We start from the raw sequence: 20,115 nt of genomic DNA on the forward strand, positions 1-20,115 counted from the left end.
GAGGAGCCTGGTGTGCAAAGAGTCGGACACGACTGAGCAACTTCACTTTCACTTTTCACTTTCATGCATTGGAGAAGGAAATGGGTTCACTTTCATGCATTGAAGAAGGAAATGGCAACCCACTCCAGTGTTCTTGCTGGAGAATCCCAGGGACGGGGGAGCCTGGTGGGCTGCCGTCTATGGGGTCGCACAGAGTCAGACACGACTGAAGTGACTTAGCAGCAGCAGCAGCCCAGTATTTTATTACTTTCTGGTGAGAGAGTAGATCTAGTGGATCTAGTCCCTTTTACTCTGGTTGGAAGCAAAAATCTAGATCTGTGGTTCTTAATAGCTGAGTTTTATCCTCTTGTATGGACATACTACAATTAAACCAATTATATTTTACAAATACTTTGGGTTATTTTCTGTTTTTCGCTATTATCCTACTGTGGTGAATTTCCTGGTGTGTTTATCTTTGCATACTTGTGCACAGAAACATATTGGATAAATTCTTAGAATTACTGGATCAAGTGTGTACTGGCAATGCATTTAAATGTTGATAAATATTGCTACAACGTCTTCTAAATAGGTTGTGTTTAGGGTTTTTTTTTTTTTTTTTTAAAAAAAAACATGTGCTCTGTTTTTCCAGTACTACTCCTTGTGTAGTCTGGATTTACTTCTACTAACATTAATTTTAATTTTAACAATTAATTCTAACACTGGGGCTCTTTTTTTTTTTTTTTTTTCTACTTTGCTGATTCTAAGTGAGATCTTAGTTCCCTGAGCAGGAATTGACCCCCTACTATGGCAGTGAAAGCCTAACTACTAGGCCACCAGGGAACTCTCAGGAGATCTGTTTATTAAATTAATGTCATTAAGGTTCAATTTTCATAAAATAAAAGACACAAATTTAAAGTGTGTAGTTCAATGAGTTTTACCAAATTTACATCTGTTGTAACCACCACAACCAAGTTATAGAACATTTCTAGCACCCCTAAAATTTCCCTTGTGCCCCTTCCCAGTCAATCTCTATCCTTCACCCCTGGCCCTGGGCAACTACTTATCTGTCTTCTAATGTAGGTTCCATTTGTCTTTCCTAGGGTTTCATGTAAATGGAATTATAGAGTATGTACTTTTTAGTGTCTGGGTCCATTCACTCAGTATAGCATTTCTGAGTGGTATTTTCGTGGAAATCTTTTTAATAGTTCTCACAGAGGGCCTGTTATGGTGCAGGCACTGTGCTAGGCATAGCACATGCTCAGGGTTTTATGGCTGGTCATCTCTTTATCTTTTATTGCTACCCCTACCCCCAGTCATGTATGGATGTGAGAGTTGGACTGTGAAGAAGGCTGAGCACCAAAGAATGGATGCTTTTGAACTGTGGTGTTGGAGAAGACTCTTGAGAGTCCCTCGGACTGCAAGGAGATCCAACCAGTCCATTCTGAAGGAGGTCAACCCTGGGATTTCTTTGGAAGGAATGATGCTAAAGCTGAAACTCCAGTACTTTGGCCACCTCATGCAAAGAGTTGACTCACTGGAAAAGATTCTGATGCTGGGAGGGATTGCGGGCAGGAGGAGAAGGGGACGACCGAGGATGAGATGGCTGGATGGCATCACTGACTCAATGGACGTGAGTCTGAGTGAACTCCGGGAGTTGGTGATGGACAGGGAGGCCTGGCGTGCTGTGATTCATGGGGTCGCAAAGAGGCATACATGACTGAGCGACTGAACTGAACCCCCAGTCCCAGTTTGAAAAACCAGATCAATGTGATCTGTTAATGGAAAGACATGAGCTTGGAATTAGAAACACCTGAGTTCAAATTGAAGCTTTGGCCCTTTGTGCTTAGTCACTCGGTTGTGTCCAACTCTTTGTGATGCCTTGGACTATAGTCCGCCAGACTCCTGTGTCCATGGAATTCTCCAGGCAAGAATACTGGACTGGGTTGCCATGCCTTCCTCCAGGGGATCTTCCCGACCCAGGGATCGAACCCAGGTCTCCCGCATTGCAGGCGGGTTCTTTACCATCTGAGCCACCAGCGAAGCCCAAGAATACTGGAGTGGGTAGCCTATCCATTCTCCAGGGGATCTTCCCGACTCAGGAATTGAACCGGAATCTCCGGCATTGCAGGCGGATTCTTTACCTGGAAGCCCTTCGGCCCTTTCCTGGGTGTTAAATTCTGCTTCTCATTTTTCTCTCTTAAATCAGGCTAATGACATTCACCTGGATGTAATGGTTATAAAGCTGTAGCTCAGGGCCCAGCCCAGAGGGAAAATACGCAGAAACCACAATATTTTTCTTTTCTGTTTTTCTTAATTCCCCTGTGCATCAGACTCACCATGCATAAGACTATGATACACCTCCAGGCACCACCAGTTTTATCCTCATGTATGGAAAGAGTCATTAATGTGTTTTCCTGTGCTTTCTCTAACAGATTTATCTCCTATGGAGAGATTTAAGGAATTCCAGATCAGGTCATATCCTGTACAGGATTTTAGTTTTCTGAAGCTTTTTCATCTCCAGAAAGCCCAGGAGCAAGAAGGATCCAGCTTCAGTAGGAAGATTAAAACCTCAGGAAATACTCTTCCAAAGACCTTTGGCTCAAAAATCAAGTAAGCATTGCCCTTGACAGATTGGAGGGTTCAGAGTCTGGTTGAAAGGGGATATAACTTACAGGGCAGACTGTCAGGTATGCTGGGGGGAGAGCAGAGATAGCAATCACAACTTGCCCCCAAAGATTGGGGTGTCTGTAGAAGGCTGCCTAGGGGGCATTCCCTGGTGGTCCAGTGGTTAAGACTTTGCCTTCCAATACAGGGGGTATGGGTTTGATCCCTGGTTGGGGAGCCAAGATCCCATATGCCTTGTGGCCAGAAAACCAATATAAAACGGAAGCAATATTGTAACGAATTCAAATTCAAAAAAGACTTAAAAAAGAAGGCAGCTGAGAGAGGTCCTGGGTTTGATATTGGGGTCTACTTTCTCTGCCTCCGACTCACAGGGCCTCATCAGGCAGTTAGCTGCTTCCTTTCTCAGGGAGCCCATCTGAAGAAGGGGCTGCATACATTTTTTGCTGGTGACTTTCTGTCTGTGTATCACTCGGCCTTTTTGAATCTGAGCTTTTTCATAAAAGTCTACTCAGCTAAGGGAGTCAGTAGATAAGGGCTTTAGAGTCAGTCCAATCGAGATTTGAACCTGGATTGGCCACTTGTTTTATGGATTGGCCAAAAAGTTTGATGAAATCCTCCTCTCCCAAGTCTCCTCCCTGTTTAAACCTCTACAATTCCTGACAGTCAGTCTCTCCCAGGGTTGGATTTTCTGTTTTCTCACCACCTAGGAGAAGGGAGGGGCGATCTTAACATGCAGTAGAGCAAGGGCTGATTATCGAGAGCTTCGAGCGAGTTCTCTTTAACAAGCTGTCAAATTTCAGGTCTAGGTGTTCTCATCTGATCAAATGTCCCATGATCCAAACCAAGTATGGCGATCTCCCCAAGGAGGCTGCGGTGGGGGCCTACATGAAGATCCACACAGTGGAGCAAGGAGAGGTCTTGGTAAGTGTGCAGAGAGCCTTGTTCACAATACAGTGTGTAACATGATGGGCTGAGGGTGCTAGATAATGAGAGTAAAGGTGTAAAAACATCCTTTTCTGGATTTGATGATATTAAGGGATGTTGTTGACTTTTTAAGATGTGGTAATGTATTGTGGTTATGTTTTTTTAAAAGGTCCTTATATTTAAGACATTATATATATCCAAATATTTATAGATAAAATGATATGACATCTGGGACTTGCTTTAAAATAATCCAGGAAGAAGGCAAGGGTGTCTCTTCTCACTACTCTTATTCAGTGTTGTTTTGGAAGTCCTAGACAGTGCATCAGGAAAAGGAAATTAAACAAATACAGATCGGGAAGGAAAAAATATAGCTTTCTTTGTTTGCAAGTGACATGATTGTCAATATGGCAGTTCAAAAGAATTAAAAAATGAAACAAAATAACAAAATAAAGAATAAGACAAATAAACAAACAAATAGAACAAATAAAACCTCCTGAGCTGATAAATGATTATAGCAAGGTCACAAGGGTATAAAGCAATGAACAGTTGTAATTTGAAACAAAAAATGCAGTGCCATTTACAATAGCACCAAAAAATGAAATACCTAGGTATAAATATAACAAAATATGTTCAGAAACTATATGCAGAAAACTATATAACTATAATGAAAGAATTCAAAGAAGATTTAAATAAATGGATAAATATTCTATGTTTGTGGATTGGAAGACTGAGTATCATTAACATGTCAGTTTGTCCCCACTTGATGTATAGATTCAGTGCAATCCAAATCAAAATCCCAGTGAGTTATTTTGTGGATATTGACAAACTGATGCTAAAATTTATATGGAAAGGTAAATAAATATAAACAACCTGACAAATCCATACAGGGAACTGTTATTTGGCAATAAAAAGAAATTAGCAAACTATGAAAAGACGTGGCAAAGTTAAATGAATATTTCTCTTTCTCTCTCTTTTTTTTTTTTTTTGGCTGCAATTTGTGCCTTGAAAGATCTTAGTTCCCCAACCAGGGATTGACCTTGGCCCCGGCAGTGAAAGTGCCAAATCCTAACCACTGGACCACCAGGGAATTCCCTTAAAATATTTCTAAGGGAAAGAAATCAATATGAAAAGATGCATCACCGCAGCTAGAGAAAGCCCGCACATAGGAATTCCATTAGGAATACCCAGCCCAGCCAAAAATAGATAAAATTAACAAAATCTGTAAGTACAAATGAATATAATGCATACATATGAGTAAATTAATAAATGAGAAGACACAAATCTCACATGCAGAAGAATTCCAAATAATCTATGTAGATATGTGCCCTCACTGCTCCTTAGGCATGGATGGCACTTAGTGACTTCCTTCCGAAGAGTACAGTATGGGAAGGAGGAAGAAAAGAATAATTTTACAGAGGAGCAAGTACTGAAAGTAAAATGCTCCCTGAGTGAGGCAATCAAGGCCAACATCAGCAGTAATAAATCATGTTGATAGCATGGCCCTTCTTTATGAGATGATAAATGTGGGATGTGATGTGATGACGATGGTGTACTACAGTTGTCTTCCGATCACCTGTAACCCCCATCTAATGATGGGGAAAAAATCAGTCAGAATCTAATAGTGGGGCAACCCAAGACCTACCTGACTGGAAGTCCTCAAAACTGTCTGGATCATCATAAACATGGTAGGGCCGAGAAACTGCCACATCCGAGAGGAACCTCAAGGGACTTGACAATTAAGTGTAATGTGTCCTGGAGAGGACTGTGGAACAGAAAACGGAAATCTAAATAACTCATTGACTTCAGTTATTGATGTGTATCCATCGTGGTTCATTAATTGGAACAAAACTTTTACACAGTGTGAGATCTTAACTGGGAAACTGATTAAGAGGTACCATCTTCTCAGTTTTTCTGTTAGCCTAAAATGGTTCTAAAGATTATCCAGGGGCTTCCCTGGTGGCCCAGTGGTTAAAACCCTGTGCTTCCAATGCAGGGGATGCAGGTTCGATCCCTGGTCGGGGAACTAGGATCCCACATGCCGTGCGGTCCTGTGTGTGCTCAGGTGTGTCTGACTCTTTGCCACGTCGTGGGCTGTAGCCCGCCAGGCTTCTCTGTCCGTGGAATTTCCCAGGCAAGAATACCCAGTGGGTTGCCATGTCCTCCTCCAGGGGACCTTCCTGAACGAGGGATCGAACCCACATCTCCTGGTTTGGCAGGCAGATTCTTTACCACTGCGCCACCTGGGAAGCTCTAATTGCCACATGCTACTCGGCCAGGGGGGAAAAAAAATCCAACAGTGGACAAGAATGTATGGGTGAAACAAGTTTGACCCTGAACTCTGACCGTTGTGAGAGCTAGATGCCAGAAGATAGAAACTGGAGCTGGGAGAGGGTGAGCAGCACAGGGAGGGCGTGAGGCCTCCTGGTGAGTAGCCGTGTGCCTCAGTCTTCTTGGGGGTGGGGGCCCTGACTTCTGATGTGTGGTCAGTCATTGTCACCATGAATCCCCAGGGTCCTCTTCATACCCCTTCACCCCATGTGCTGATCTCCCGGCGCTCCTGCTCTGCTGGACTGTGTGCCTTGGGAGGCAGGGAGGCCAGCCCAGCACTGTCTGGAGCCCCAGGCCCTGGCCCAGCCCTCAGTCAGTGCTGAGTGACTAGTTTGCAGCTTTTCAGCAGCTCTTCCTTTTGCTCAATAAAACTCTGCCTCCTACAGCTTTTAACGAGTTCTTCCCAGCACCCACTGCACCCTACCCACCCCCCAAGAATAAACAGAAATCAGTTTCCTTGCCACATGATGGCCTCTTAGAATTTAAAGAATGCTGTTTTGTTTTTCTATTCAACATTTATGGAGCCAGGCAGCAGGCCAGTGCCCCGTTAATTATTTTCTTATTCAGGGAAAACATTCCTCCATTCCTGCAGCGTCACGTGATGTGCTTTCCAGCCCTCTCGCTTCCGCCTCCCTGCAGTTTCAGAGTCTCAGGGCGAGGTGCTCGGGACTGAACACAGGCCTCCTGAGGCTGGGCACCTGCCGTGAACGCGCCTCGTGCCGGCCCAGTGAGGGGCTGGGATGCCAAGCACCCTGAGTGAATGGAGGCACCAAGGCCAGGAAGGGCATTGCTTATTCTGGAAGAGAGCATGTGGGAAGCTGTGGCAAGTGGAACTTTAGACTTGATTCCAAGCTCGTGGAAGACTGTTTTTCCATGGACTAGAGGTGGGAGGGGATGGTTTCCAGATGACTCCAGTGCGTTACGTTTATTGTGCACTTTATTTCCGTTATTGTTACATCAGCGTCGCCTCCTGTCATCAGACATTAGATCCTGGAAGTCGGGGACCCCTGCTCTAGACTATCCTAGAAGGCGCTGGGTGGGAGCTCAGAGCAAGGCCTTCATTCTCCACCCATCGGAAGGCGAAGCCTTAACTGCTGTACCACCAGGGAAGTCCCACAAGTATTTCTTGAGCGTTTATCCAGCTTCGAGCTCGGCCCAAGTGGCCAGTGTGGGCAAGTAAACTGATGTCATTCTTGCCCTCGTGGGGCTTATGATCTAGTCTGGGAACAGGCAGTAAACAGATAGAGCAGCAAGCATTCAGAAAGTTTTGAATTGCTGTTGGGAACGGAGCAGGAAGTGGGGTTGAAGGGGGAGGTGGTCTTAAATGGAGTGGTCAGGGAAGGTTGCTCTAAGACAGTGATGTGTAAGCGGAGACCTGAATGACAAGACAAATGAGCTGTGGACAACCTGGGAGGGAGAGTGTTCCAGAAAGAGAAAGCATGTTGAGCCTGAGGCGGGAGGGAGCTTGGCATGTGGAGGGAACTGGAAGGGAGGGCAGTGTGGCTGAAATGGAGTGAATGAGGTGGGAACCTCACAGGGGTGAGGCAGCCACAGTGAAGAGCTTTATATGATCCTGGGAGCTTTGGGAAGCTGTTTGAGGACCTGACTCTGGCTGGAAAGTATAGGGTGGACTGGAGGTGAATAACAGTGCCTGCTGCTGGGCTGCCCTTAGTGAGGTCCTGGGCAGGCTGATGGGGTTGAATCCCACTCCATCACTTTCTGCCTTGTCACCTTTGGCAAACTAGTTAACGTCCTTGTGGCTCAGTTTCCTTGTAGCTAAAAGCATGGACTCTGCGGACTTCTCTGGTGGTTCAGTGGTGAAGACTCCGTGCTTCCGCTGCAGGGGGCACAGGTTTGGTCCCTGGTCAGGGAACTAAGATCCCACATGCCCCATGGTACAACCAAAATAAACAGATAAATAAATAAGTGCATGGACTCTAAAGACAGACCCACCTGAGTTCAAATCCTAGCTTTATTGCTTCCATGCTGTGTGATGTTGGACATGTTTCTTAACCTCAGCTCATCCTCTGTAAAATGATGATAATAAAAGAACTCACCTCGTGGGGTTCTAGTGAGGGTTATGTGAGTTAACACACACCAGAGAGCTACAAGAGGGCCTGGGATTTAGTGACTGCTCAATAAACATGAGTTGGTGCTATCATCACCATCACCACCATCACTGCCATCAGTATCATAGGCATCATCCTTATTGTAAAAAGATAAACGTGACTTTTGACAAGCAAATTTCCTTTGCCCAACCTCATTTTCCACATCTAAGACTGATAATCCCTATATCCCAGGGTGGTTGTGAGGATTAAATTTATATCCATGCTTCTCGAAACTGACTAAAGAGCAGCCATTCTGGCTTCTGTGCCAGGCCTGGTGCTGATTAGAAGGGGCTTCATGCCCACTGCTGTAAGCACAACTGAAGTGTGAGCATCTTCACATCTCCCAGAGCATCCTTACACACACCATCTTGTTTAGACCATCAGCAGCTCATAGGAAAAATGACACCTCTCCACTCCAGTCTTACAGGGAGAGACAAGGCCAGGGCTCAGAGCAGATGGTCATTCTTTAAGGTCTAGAACCCAAATTGTGGTGGTAGTGTGGCGAGGGTGAGGGAGGGGAAGGTTCCAAATCCTACTTCACGTCTCCTTCAGTTTGAGAATCCTTCAGAGACATGCGGGGCAGGTGTTCTCACCTCTGTTTCACAGGTGAGCAAACAGTGGACCAGGGAGGTGTAACTTTACCCAAAGTCACATTGAAACTGCTGGGTGGCTTTCCGGGGGCTCTGGGGAATTCCGGTCCTTTGTGTCTCAACACAAAAAATTCAGTGAGAAGTGATCTATTAGAATAAGATGTTTGTGAAGCTTACAAGCAGGCAGGCAAGAGGGTGCTATGCCCAGAGAACTTGAGTGGGCTACAGTCTTATAATCAAAGGAAAAGTGGGGAGGGGGAAAAACCACCTTCTTTCTCATTCCTGGATAGTCATCAGGCTTCCATCAGCAGTTCCTCCTCCAAGGTTGGGCAGGGGAGTTTTCTTACCGCCACATGGTCTAGCCAGGACTGTCATAGCACAATGGGAAAATTAATTTAGGTCTCAGTACAATGAGAGCCTTTCACTTTGAAATGCCTATGATATGCTGTGTGTTCTCAGTCATGTCTGACTCTTTGCGATCCTACGGACTATCGCCTGTCAGGCTCCTCTGTCCATGGGATTTCCCAGGCAAGAATACTGGAATGGGTAGCCATTTCCTTCTCCAGCAGATCTTCCCAACCTAGGGATCGAACCTGCATCTCTCGTGTCTCCTGCATTGTCAGGCGGATTCTTTACCACTGAACCACCTGGGAAGCCCAAAATTTTTGGTTGCGGCACACAGCTTGTGGGCTTTTAGTTCCCCAACCAGAGATCAAAGAGCTTGGAGTCCTATCCACTGAATCTGAATGATCACCTTTCCATAAATTATTGTTTCTGTGTGTGCAGAGAGCACGTCCTGGGATCATTGATTTACTGAACTCACCAGGCAGGATGTGGATCTCATGCCACCACTGTTTTATTGTTTTGGGGCGCATCATGTGCTCTTGTCACGTGGTTTTGTTGCTAAGCAAACCTGCTTTCTAGCGCGATCATTGACTCACAGGGGTCTTCATACCTTTTCCTTTACTTATGATCCTTTAGTGGGATTAACTATTTAATTCACCTACTTTATCCCTTTACTCTGTCCCTATGAACATGACAAGTAAACATGTGCATCTTCCTTCTGAAGCCTGCATTTTTCCCAGTCCCACTTGGCTTGCCTAGAGCAGACCTCTTGGTTTATGGCTGATGCCCTCTTAAGCCCAAGACAGCTGGGCATTGCAAGCTCTGGACCACTGACCTTCTCTCCCCTCCTTGCCAGAGTCTCAATAGCTGAGAGGCTGCGTGAGCACTGGACTTAAGCAGCCAGGACTCTAGTCCCAGCTTTGCTCCATCTCAAAGTGTCTCCTTACGAAGGGGAATACAGTCCCTGTAAAGCAAGCAGATGGGCCTGCTGACCTCCATCTCCCTTCCAGATATGATGGAGTAGGAATCCACACCAGAGAGCCCAAGGAGCAATGGGAGCTGCATAGCAGCCGCCAGTGGCCCCAGAGCCTGTGAGGGACAGAAAGAACTAAGGCTCCGTGGGGACAAGTGCTATGAACTTCCTGGAGGGAAGGGTCAGGGAGGGTGTGGTGGCAAAAAAGGGAAGATCTAGGAGGGTGAACTATTTGTCATCATCATAAGGAAGAGAAAATGGGCTGACCTGGCACAAAGAAGAGTTGAGACTGGACACCAGGGAAAGCTGGTAAAATACTGCTACCTGGCAAGCGACTGTGTGAGTACAAACCCTTTTGTAAAAAAAAAAAAATTATTTATTTGGCTGCATCAGGTCTTAGTTGCGGCATTTCATTGCTTCGCAAGGGATGTCCCTTGGCATGTGGGATCTTAGTTCCAAGACCAGGGATCGAACCTGCATCCCCCTCTTTGCAAGGCAGATTCTTAACCACTGGACACCAGGGAAGTCCCACAAGCATGATTCTTGCAGAGCCTGTTGCCTGGAGGTAGGACTATGGACAAAGTGCTCGGATGGTTCTTTGAGGACTTTGGTATCATTGGCAAAGAGAGCCCTGGACTTCTCCCTATCACTTGCTGAATGACCCCAGGTGGATTCAAGTCCTGTGTGGGGCCTTGCTTTTCTAATCAGGAAAATTTGCTTGTTGAGTGGATGGTCTCTGAGATTGAACTTTCTGGGACTTCTTTTCTCTAGGGCCTTCACCAGATCCTCCTCCCAGAGAGCCAACAGGACACACGGCCCTTGATCCTTGTGAGCCTGGGAGCTGAGGTGATACGGATCAGGAAAGAAAAATTTTGTGAACTGCTTGACAGTAATACAATAGAAAAATTGTCAAAGTTCAGTATCAAGTACCCCAGGTCAGTGCTGGAAAAGTGTGTGCATTCCGCCAGATTGAATGAACAATTTTTTACCTCTTATTTTAGTAAAAGAAAAAAAGTGATAATATCTAGTGCTGACAAGGGTAGAATGAAACTGGTGATTGCTGATACCCTCTAAATTGGCTCAATCCTTTTGATAATAATTTTAGATAATAATGTTTCAAGGGCCCAAAACTGTTTCTACCCTTTGAAGCAATGGTCTACCTGTGAATTTATCTCTATATAACTAAATTATAGGGAAAGATACCAAGATGTTTGTAGCTGCCATGTTCATAATAGAAAAACAAACCTCCCCCCCCCATCCACATGTGTCACACCAAGGGGACAGTTTAGAAAACAGTGATACATTCTCTTAATAGTAACTTTTTTTGAAGAAGCAAAAGTGAAATGAGTGATGCAATGCTACATGAAAAGGACAGGGTACAAAGTTGTATATATACTATGACTCGGGCCTTTGTAGAACACTAACATGAGAAAAATCTAGCAGGAAAATGAGCAAAAATGATAATTCTGCGGTATTGCCCAATTTGTAATGGTCATTCTTTCTGGAAGACAGGACTAAAAGGGACTTTCTGGTTATAGTTATATATTCCTCTAATGTTTGTTTTTGCAGTGAGTATATGTTTCTTTTTTTAAATTTATTTCTTTCATAATAAGGGGAAAAATGATATACTTTTTAAAGTTATTGTCAGAGTAGTAACATCCCAAGTGGGTTTTCCCCTTTATTCTCAATGTTTGGTAATGATGATATATTTATTTTATAATTTAAAAATATTTATCTTAAAAGATTTAATAAAAAGATTTCTATTTCCCTAGTTTCCAAATTTTCCATAAAAGTGAATACTTTTATAGTGTGAAAAAAAAACCACTATTTTTTACGTAAAAACTAATTTATTGCCTGGTCGCTGGTCACAGAACTGTTTTGATCTTACACTGCTATTACTAAAGAGTGTTTGAGTGCATACTCCCTAGAATGTATTATGTGATATGAGTAACATATGTTTATTTATTATCTGTTATATCTATATATGCTGTGTGTTGTCTACCTCCTATACATTATAAATATGCAAACATAGATCTTTAAAAAGAATAAGACTAAGAGGGAATTCCCTGGTGGTCCAGTGGTTAGACTCCCATGCTTTCACTGCTGAGGGCACAGGCTTGATCCCTGGTCAGGAAACTAAGATCCTGCAAGCTGCCTGATATGGCTAAAAATTTAAATTAAAATAAAAAAAGCCAAAGATAAATATAGATGAAGTCCTACTGTTTCAGTCACACAGCCCAGTGGGTCTCATTCACCTCCCTAGGTGACATCCCCAGCCCTGCTTCGGAGCCCCAAACCTGGCCTCTTGCAGCCATCTTAGCGTTGGTCTCCTGCCTCCGTCTTCTTTGCGCTGGATCATTTCTGCACACTGTGCTTTTGTGCTGTGCTGTGCTTAGTCTCTTAGGCATGTCCAATTCTTTATGGCCCCATGAACTGTGGCCTTCCAGGCTCCTCTGTCCATGGGGATTCTCCGGGCAAGAACACTGGAGTGTGCTGCCATGCCCTCTTCCAGGGGATCTTCCCAACCCAGGGATCGAACCCAGGTCTCAGGCATTGCAGGCATAGATTCCTTACCATCTGAGCCACCAGGGAAGCCCAAGAACACTGGCGTGGGTAGCCTATCTCTTCTCCAAGGGATATTCCCGACCCAGGGGAATCAAACTGAGGTGTCCTGCATTACAGGCAGATTCTTTGCCAGCTGAGCTTACCAGGAAGCCTGCACTGTGCTTTTATTAAAACTCAAATCTGGCCATGTTAAGCTTCTGTTTAAAACCTTTCAGTGGTACCTCACTGCCTATAGGACACAGTGCAGATTCAGTGCCGTGTAAACAGCCCTTCGTAGTCTGACCCTTCAACTCCCTGTAGCACTCCTGCTGTCTCTAACCCACTCTGGCAACCCAGGCAGATTGCCTCCTAGACCATTGCTTTGCCAGTGTAGACCCTTCTGCCTGCAACGCCATCCCTCAGTCCTGCTTCCAGCCTTTTATTCGGATAAACTTCTCATTCTTTAAGATTCATCTCCTCCAGAAAGCTGGGCTAGGTACCCCTCTCTGTTCACTCATGGTCCTACAGCTCTCACAGTGGCCACACCACGCTGTATTACAGCTGTTTAGAGCTTTGTAGTTTGTTTGTTTTTCTATAGTGTGGACCATTTGTAAACTCCTTATTGAATTTTTACAATGCGAGACATGTGGGCTCTTTCTCCCCGACCAGGGACTGAACCTGCATCCCCTGGCCTGGAAGGTGAACTCTTGACCACTGGACTGCTAGGGAAGTCCTTAGAACTGTGTAGTTTTTGCACAGTTCTTTCCCCACCACTTGGTTAATTTCCTCCTGAAGACAGGGTTTGGGCTTTATCCACCTCTCACCTCTAGCACCTGTACAGTACTTGGCACGAGATAGGTGCTTGATAAACGTTAGTGAATGAATGAGGCCCACTCACTGTGGAAAACTGGAAGAAGGCTGAACATTTAAGAAGGTGAAGACCGAAAGTGTTTGCATTACTCCAACAATCCCAATTAGCAATTTATGTATTTCCTTTCAGTATTTTTTTTTACTACAGGGATATGTGCCAAATATACATTTATCATTCATTCACACAAACTTTCATAAGAGAAACCATGCAGGTATAATTTTGCATCCTCCCTGCGTATTTCTTTTCTTGTGGTGGTGATGTGATCAGACATGGTTTTGTAAGCAGTTGTGGTGATTCCTGTGGTTGAGAAAGAGGTGAAGGCAAGCATATCTGTAAAGTTACTTCAACCATATCTAATACGCACAGGAAAGAATTTGACATGGACTCTGTATTACCATGGACAAGTCACTTACCCTCCTTTAGGCATCAGACTCCACTGCAAAACAAAACAATTAGAGTAGAACAGTTTCCCCAAATTATGGAACATCTTCTCAGAAGGCTTACAAGATGATTTGAAGTGGTCCACAGATTATAAACAGCTACATATTTATTTGAATATGAGTTAGAAAAACAGGACTAGTTCACTAAACCCTTGATTAGACAATCTTGTTGCTTTTGAACCAAGCCAAAGTAAATATTTAAGTGAAAGAAATTAAGCGGAATTAAGAAAAGCATTAATAAAAGAACAGGTGATAATGTAGCTATGATCCAGATTGGGGGCAGTTTTTACATGTATATGTATGGCTGAGTTCCTTTGCTGTTTACCTGAAACCACCACCCCATGGTTAATCAGCTATACCCCAACACAAAATAAAAAGTTTTAAAGGAATAGGAAAAATGGGGGGTTTTGTGGGAAAAAAAAAAAAAACCAACTTGGGAAACACTGATGGTTCCTTGCAGTTCAGCAATGCTCCGGTTCTCTGATACCTGTGGCCTATCAATGTAGAAAATAGCTATTTAGAGCCACCTCCTCAAAGAAGGATTTAAGGGGGAAAGAAAGGATTTAAGGAGGAAAGAAAGGGTTTAAGGAGCCTTAGCTTCTCACAGAGCGTCTGGTGCGTGATGGGTGTCAGTTAACGGCTGAATTGGGATTCAGAGAAGGTTTGTGCAGGCTTGAGGGTGGCAGATGTTGGGCCTCAGCGTCTGTGCTGCACAGTCAGCACTCTGCTACAGTCGTCTGCAATGCTGACAGACCGAATTCTGGCTTATTCATTAATTGTCGAACTCATGGTTTTCTAGACTGCTAAAGCAGGCAGAAAATATATCCATTATCTAGCTCAAATCCCCCATGTTTTAATTGAGGACTGTGATGCCCAGGAAAGGGGGACATGACATGCTGAAGATGGCACAGTCTGTGGGTGAGACCTGTCCCGTGGATGCCATGGGCTGGACTATCTGAAGCCTGTCCCCCTACAGATACAAGGAGCGCATGTAGAATATGAACAGCTGAGTTCGCAGGAAAAAAGGGAACTCTCCCATGGGCCCAAGTGAAGAACAACCTAAAACCAAAGCACTGAGTGTGATCTGGCGCTGGATGGCCAGGCGGATGTGGCATGGGGGTAGTAACTGAGGGCACCATGTCCTGGCATCCTGCAGGGACAGATGACAGTTGCAATTCCAGCGAGGCAGAGGGTGGAACTGGAACCCCTGCTTGGAGTGGAGGGCTTTAGAAGAGCTGCCCCCTTTAGTGAGAGACGAGACTAGAATCAACGTGGCCACCAGCATCAGGAGGTGACGCAGAATCGTGTCTGTCTCAACTTTTACTCTGGAACAACAACATCAAAAAGGTCTTCTAAGAATTTGTGGTCACATGCTTGCCCTCTCTTAAGTTTTGGTGAGTTCCTTAACCTCCTTGAGCCTTAGTTTCCACGTTTGTGAAATGGGGTGGTCATGAGGATCTGATGAGTTAACAAGTATAAAGTGCCTGGTGCATGGTGAGTGCAAAGCAGGGTTAGGTAGTGTTCTTTATCATGTGAGAGGTGGGAGTTAATGGGGCTCTTTAGGTCGAGACTCTCCAGTGGTATGCTGGGCAGCGTTCAACAAGCAGCTCTTTGGGAGGTGGGAGGTCACCTGACTGGAAGTGTTGGCCAGTTTCTATGGCACACATACTCCTCCACGGCCAGTTTTGAGCTACCAGCCTGTTGTCACTCAGCATGGAGCTGCTCTTGTGAGCTGGTAGGAGCTGACGCTGCTGAGACCTGAGGTCTCGGGACTAACTTGTAGCCCATTCTGACCTCTAGATTTTGGATTAAGCTGATCTCTGGGAATCAAAGTTGACTTTGTCCTGGTCAACGCAGTTTTCCTAAAGAATGCTCTAATGTGTTAGTGATTTACCAAGCTTGCCTCCTTGGGTGAGAGTATAGCTGAGGCAGTGAAAGCCAAACGGGCCTTCCCTTGCTGCAGTCTCAGGAGGAAATAAGCCAGTGAGTCCTGAGCCCATCCACTGTTGCCCACCTCTTTCCTTACCCTCATGTGCTATGGGGGAGGCGGGCAGAGTAGACGCAGGGCACCAAGACCAGCCAGGGCAGCTACCAGTTGACTTTCTATCTCGAAAGATTTGTCCGATCTGGACATTTGCCATAGATAGAACCATATATTAGTTTGGTAGGACACCCTGAATGAACTTTTTGGCCAACCCAGCGCATGTGACTGGCTTCTTAGCATAGTGTTTTCAAGGTTCATTCGTATTGTAGCCAGTTTTGGGTTGGCCAAAAAATTCATTCAGGATTTTTTCCATACAATGTTACAGAGAAACCCAAGATTTGGGCCAACCTAATATCAGTATTTCATTCCTTTTTATTGTCAAATAATATTCCAGTGCATGGACATATTATACTTTATTTATCCCTTCATCAGTCGAAGGACATTTGGGTGGTTTCTACCTTTTGGCTATTTTGAATGATGCTGCTAGGAGCATTCTTGTGCAAGTTTTTATGTGGGCATATGTTTTCATTTCTCTTGGGTATATATCAAGGAGTGGAATTGCTGGGTCATAAGTTAACTGTTTAACCTTGTGAAGAACTACCAGGCTGTGTTTCCAAGTCGCTGTATCATTTTCTATTCCTGTCAGCAATGTATTGGAACCCTCATTGCAATATCTCCACTTCTCCATTGACACTAATAAGTATTTGTCGCTTTAATCGTCATCATCCCAGTGGGCATAAGTGGTATCTTGTATGGCTTTGGCTTATATTTCCCTGATGGCTAATGATCACAGGTGTAATTTTAAATTTTTAATAGCCACATTATAAGAAATAAAAATAGAGGGGTGAAATTAATTTTAATAATATATTTTATTGAATGTAGTCTATCTAAAATATTATCATTTTAGCATGTAATCAACATAAAAATGACTGAGATACTCTGCATTCTTTTTTTGGTATTAAGTCTTTGAAATCTGGTATGTATTTTATACTCAGAGCACATCTCTAATTCATATTAATCACACTTCAGGTACTCAGTAGCCACATGTGGGTCCTGGCCGCTGCATGGAGTAGTGCAGGTCTAGGGGATGGGAGCATGGAAAGGTGAAGGAGGCAGACAGAGGGCCTGGGGAAGGGCGCAGAGGTGGGACAGAGCTCAGGGTGTTTAGGGACTGAAGGAGTGGCAGGAGGCAGGACTGGAGGGGCAGGGGGTCAGGAGGCGGTGGTGTGGGAACCCCAACACCTGTTCCTTACCTTCAGTGATGAAGATCTGTGCCAGAGGTTCCTCAAGGAGAACAACTGGAATATCTTCCGGAAGGACCTGGTGCGGCTACTGGTAGAGCCTCGCTGGCGTCCCCCATTCACTCCAATCCAGCCCAAGAAGAAAGGGACCTACAACCCCAGAACTGTGATGCTGGACCTGTATAGCTTAGACAAGAAGACTAAACGTCATCATGCCATTTTTATGGCACCCCAGAAATACCTGCCCCCATTGAGGATTGTCCAAACCATTATAGCACCCCGGTACAAAATCCAGGAGCTCCTGCCTCAGTATAAGAATGCAGGGGTCCTCATGTAGAATCAATAAAAGATGTTGGGTCGACCACCATGTTTCCTGAATAACCGCCATGGGAGTTGTGGGGCTTACAGTGGGGGGCCCTGGGGGCAACCTGGGGGTCTGGAGAGGTATTAGGGGGCACTGTCTCCCCTGGCACTTGTGGGGCTGAGTAGGGGACAGTCAGGAGTCTGGCGGTGCGGGGGTTAATCACTGGGGTGGCCTCAGGGTGAGAGGGTCTTATGACGTGGACAGGAGGCACAGAGGAAAGACAGGGTTGTGAACTCAAAGGTCTTGCAAGGCCAGACAGGTTGTCTGAAGGAGTGTAGGGGACTTCTCTGGTGGTGCTTCCACTGCAGAGAGCCTGGGTTTGATCCCAGGTCAGGGAACTAAGATCCATAGAACATTCATTCTATGACAGCCATCTTGCTAAAGCATTTGACTGGAGTCTTGTGACTTGGGCTAAGACCCACGTCCAAGGTCAGGGGTGGCAGACGAGTGGAGCAACCCCATGTCCAAGGAGTGGCAGCTGCGCGGGCGCAGGAGGGCCAAGAGGAGCTACTGCACGTTCAAAGTCAGGAGGGGTAACCTCGTCCAAGGTAAGGAGCAGCAGCTGCGCTTTGCTGGAGCAGCTGTGAAGAAATACCCCATGTCTAAGGTAAGAGAAACCCAAGCGAGACGGTAGGTGTTATGAGAGGGCATCAGAGGACAGACACACTGAAACCATAATTACAGAAAACTAGCCAATCTGATCACATGGACCACAACCTTGTCTAACTCAATGAAACTAAGCCATGCTGTGTGGGGCCACCCAAGATGACCGGGTCATGGTGGAGAGGTCTGACAGAATGTGGTCCACTGGAGAAGGGAATGGCAAACCACTTCAGTATTCTTGCCTTGAGAACCCTATGAACAGTATGAAAAGGCAAAATGATAGGATACTGAAAGAGGAACTCCCCGGGTCTGTAGGTGCCCAATATGTTACAGATCAGTGGAGAAGTAACTCCAGAAAGAATGAAGGGATGGAGCCTTGTGGATATGACTGGTGATAGAAGCAAGGTCTAATGCTGTAAAGAGCAATATTGCATAGGAACCTGGAATGTCAGGTCCATGAATCAAGGCAAATTGGAAGTGGTCAATCAGGAGATGGCAAGAGTGAACGTTGACATTCTAGGAATCAGTGAACTGAAATGGACTGGAATGGGTGGATTTAACTCAGATGACCATTATATCTACTATTGTGGGCAGGAATCCCTTAGAAGAAATGGAGTAGCCATCATGGTTAACAAGAGTCTGAAATGCAGTACTTGGATGCAATCTCAAAAATGACAGAATGATCTCTGTTTGTTTCCAAGGCAAACCATTCAATATCACAGTAATCCAAGCCTATGCCCCAACCAGTAACGCTGAAGAAGCTGAAGTTGAACGGCTCTATGAAGACCTACAAGAACTTTTAGAACTAACACCAAAAAAAGATGTCCTTTTCATTATAGGGGACTGGAATGCAAAAGATCCTAGGTCTGCTACTTATAATGGCTGTTGAGGATTAAAAGAAGCGGTACAAGTACGGCAAAGTAGAGGATTTTATTCCCCAAGACCCCTGGAGCCAACAGGGAAGTTGAGATGGTAGGCTACACGATGCAGCTAAGATTAAAGAGATAGATAGATGCATAGCAGACGGCCTGGGGAGGTCATGGGGGATGGTGGGGACTGGCGTGCACATTCCCCATGTCCCCATGCCAGTGGAGCAGCCACTCGGTAGCTCCAATCAGTTGATGCCATGGCAAGCAATAATGTGGATGCAATACGGCCAGGCTTCAGATTTTTTTCAGGAAAACCCAGAAACCCAGTGTTTTAGGTGATTCCTGTTGTTGTTCAATTGTTCAGTCACTAAGTCATGTTCCATAAGACACCATGGACTGCAGCACGCCAGGCTCCTCTGTCCACTGTCTCCCGGAGTTTGCTCAAACTCATGTCCATTGAGTTGGTGATGCTATCTAACCATCTCATCCTCTGCTGCCCGCCCCCCTTCTACTGGTTTTCAAATGTGAGCAGTGAATTCAAATTATTTTTGAAATACTGTTAGGCAAACAAAACACACACGTAGGCTGTGTTGGGCCCACATGCTGCCAGTCTGCCAATAGCTTGTCGAGCGGCTCTGTCTGACTGACAGGGTGTTGCCGGAGCCTGAAGTGAGGTGTGACCGTGGGGGCAGATACAAGGAGCCCGAGACAGATGGACAGCGTGACAGGAGCAGGCATCCTGGGTGAAGGATGAAAAGTCAGCAGCCTCAGAGGGAGGACACAGACCAGAGGCAAGGAGGTGCTCGGTGGGACTCACGGAGGGTTCCTTGGTCCCTCTGGCAGGCTCTGGAAGCTGCCAGTCACTGGTCTGGGCTGGCTTTACTTGTTGGTAGTGCTGGGCCTAGAACTCAGGGTTCCTGTCTCCCTCCAGCCTTGGTACCACAGACCCAGGACCTAGTCATCTCTCTCCCTTGGGAAACCCCATGGTTTAGCTTTGAGAGCCCCGAAGGGCCTGGAAGAGGCCACGGCAGCACAAAAGCCCAGCCTGGGAGAAGGCAGAAGCCCCTCTGCCAGTCCCCACCCACTCACCTACACCACCCCTGCAAGGAGCACTCTGAGGAACACCCAGACACTGAACTCTGGAGAGCCTGCTTCTGCTTGTCTCACGGGATCCCGGTAAGCGCCTTGGTCACCTGCAGCCCAGGTGCCCCAGTGGCACAATGAGCATGTTGGACAAGATGGACGGTTTCTACCAGTGAGCAAGAGGTGAGTGGAATCTGAAAAGCGTACTCGACATTATAATTTTGTGTGTTGAATTTAAAAGAAA

At 45.5% G+C, this 20,115-nt stretch overlaps 1 protein-coding gene across 2 annotated transcripts in view; it reads left to right on the forward strand.

Moving 5' to 3' along the window:
* CNBD2 (cyclic nucleotide binding domain containing 2) overlaps positions 1 to 17,314 on the forward strand; it is a 62,390-nt gene extending 45,076 nt beyond the window's left edge. For both annotated transcript variants that reach the window (XM_069548460.1, XM_069548461.1), the window contains 4 exons: positions 2,412 to 2,589; positions 3,405 to 3,525; positions 10,644 to 10,807; positions 16,971 to 17,314. In XM_069548460.1, coding sequence (XP_069404561.1) covers positions 2,412 to 2,589; positions 3,405 to 3,525; positions 10,644 to 10,807; positions 16,971 to 17,289 — 782 coding nt within the window. In that variant the 3' untranslated portion in view covers positions 17,290 to 17,314. The remainder of the gene's footprint in view (positions 1 to 2,411; positions 2,590 to 3,404; positions 3,526 to 10,643; positions 10,808 to 16,970) is intronic.
* Positions 17,315 to 20,115: the final 2,801 nt, after the last annotated feature.

This window comes from Ovis canadensis, chromosome 13, assembly GCF_042477335.2.
Source record: "Ovis canadensis isolate MfBH-ARS-UI-01 breed Bighorn chromosome 13, ARS-UI_OviCan_v2, whole genome shotgun sequence".
Lineage (NCBI taxonomy): Eukaryota > Metazoa > Chordata > Mammalia > Artiodactyla > Bovidae > Ovis > Ovis canadensis.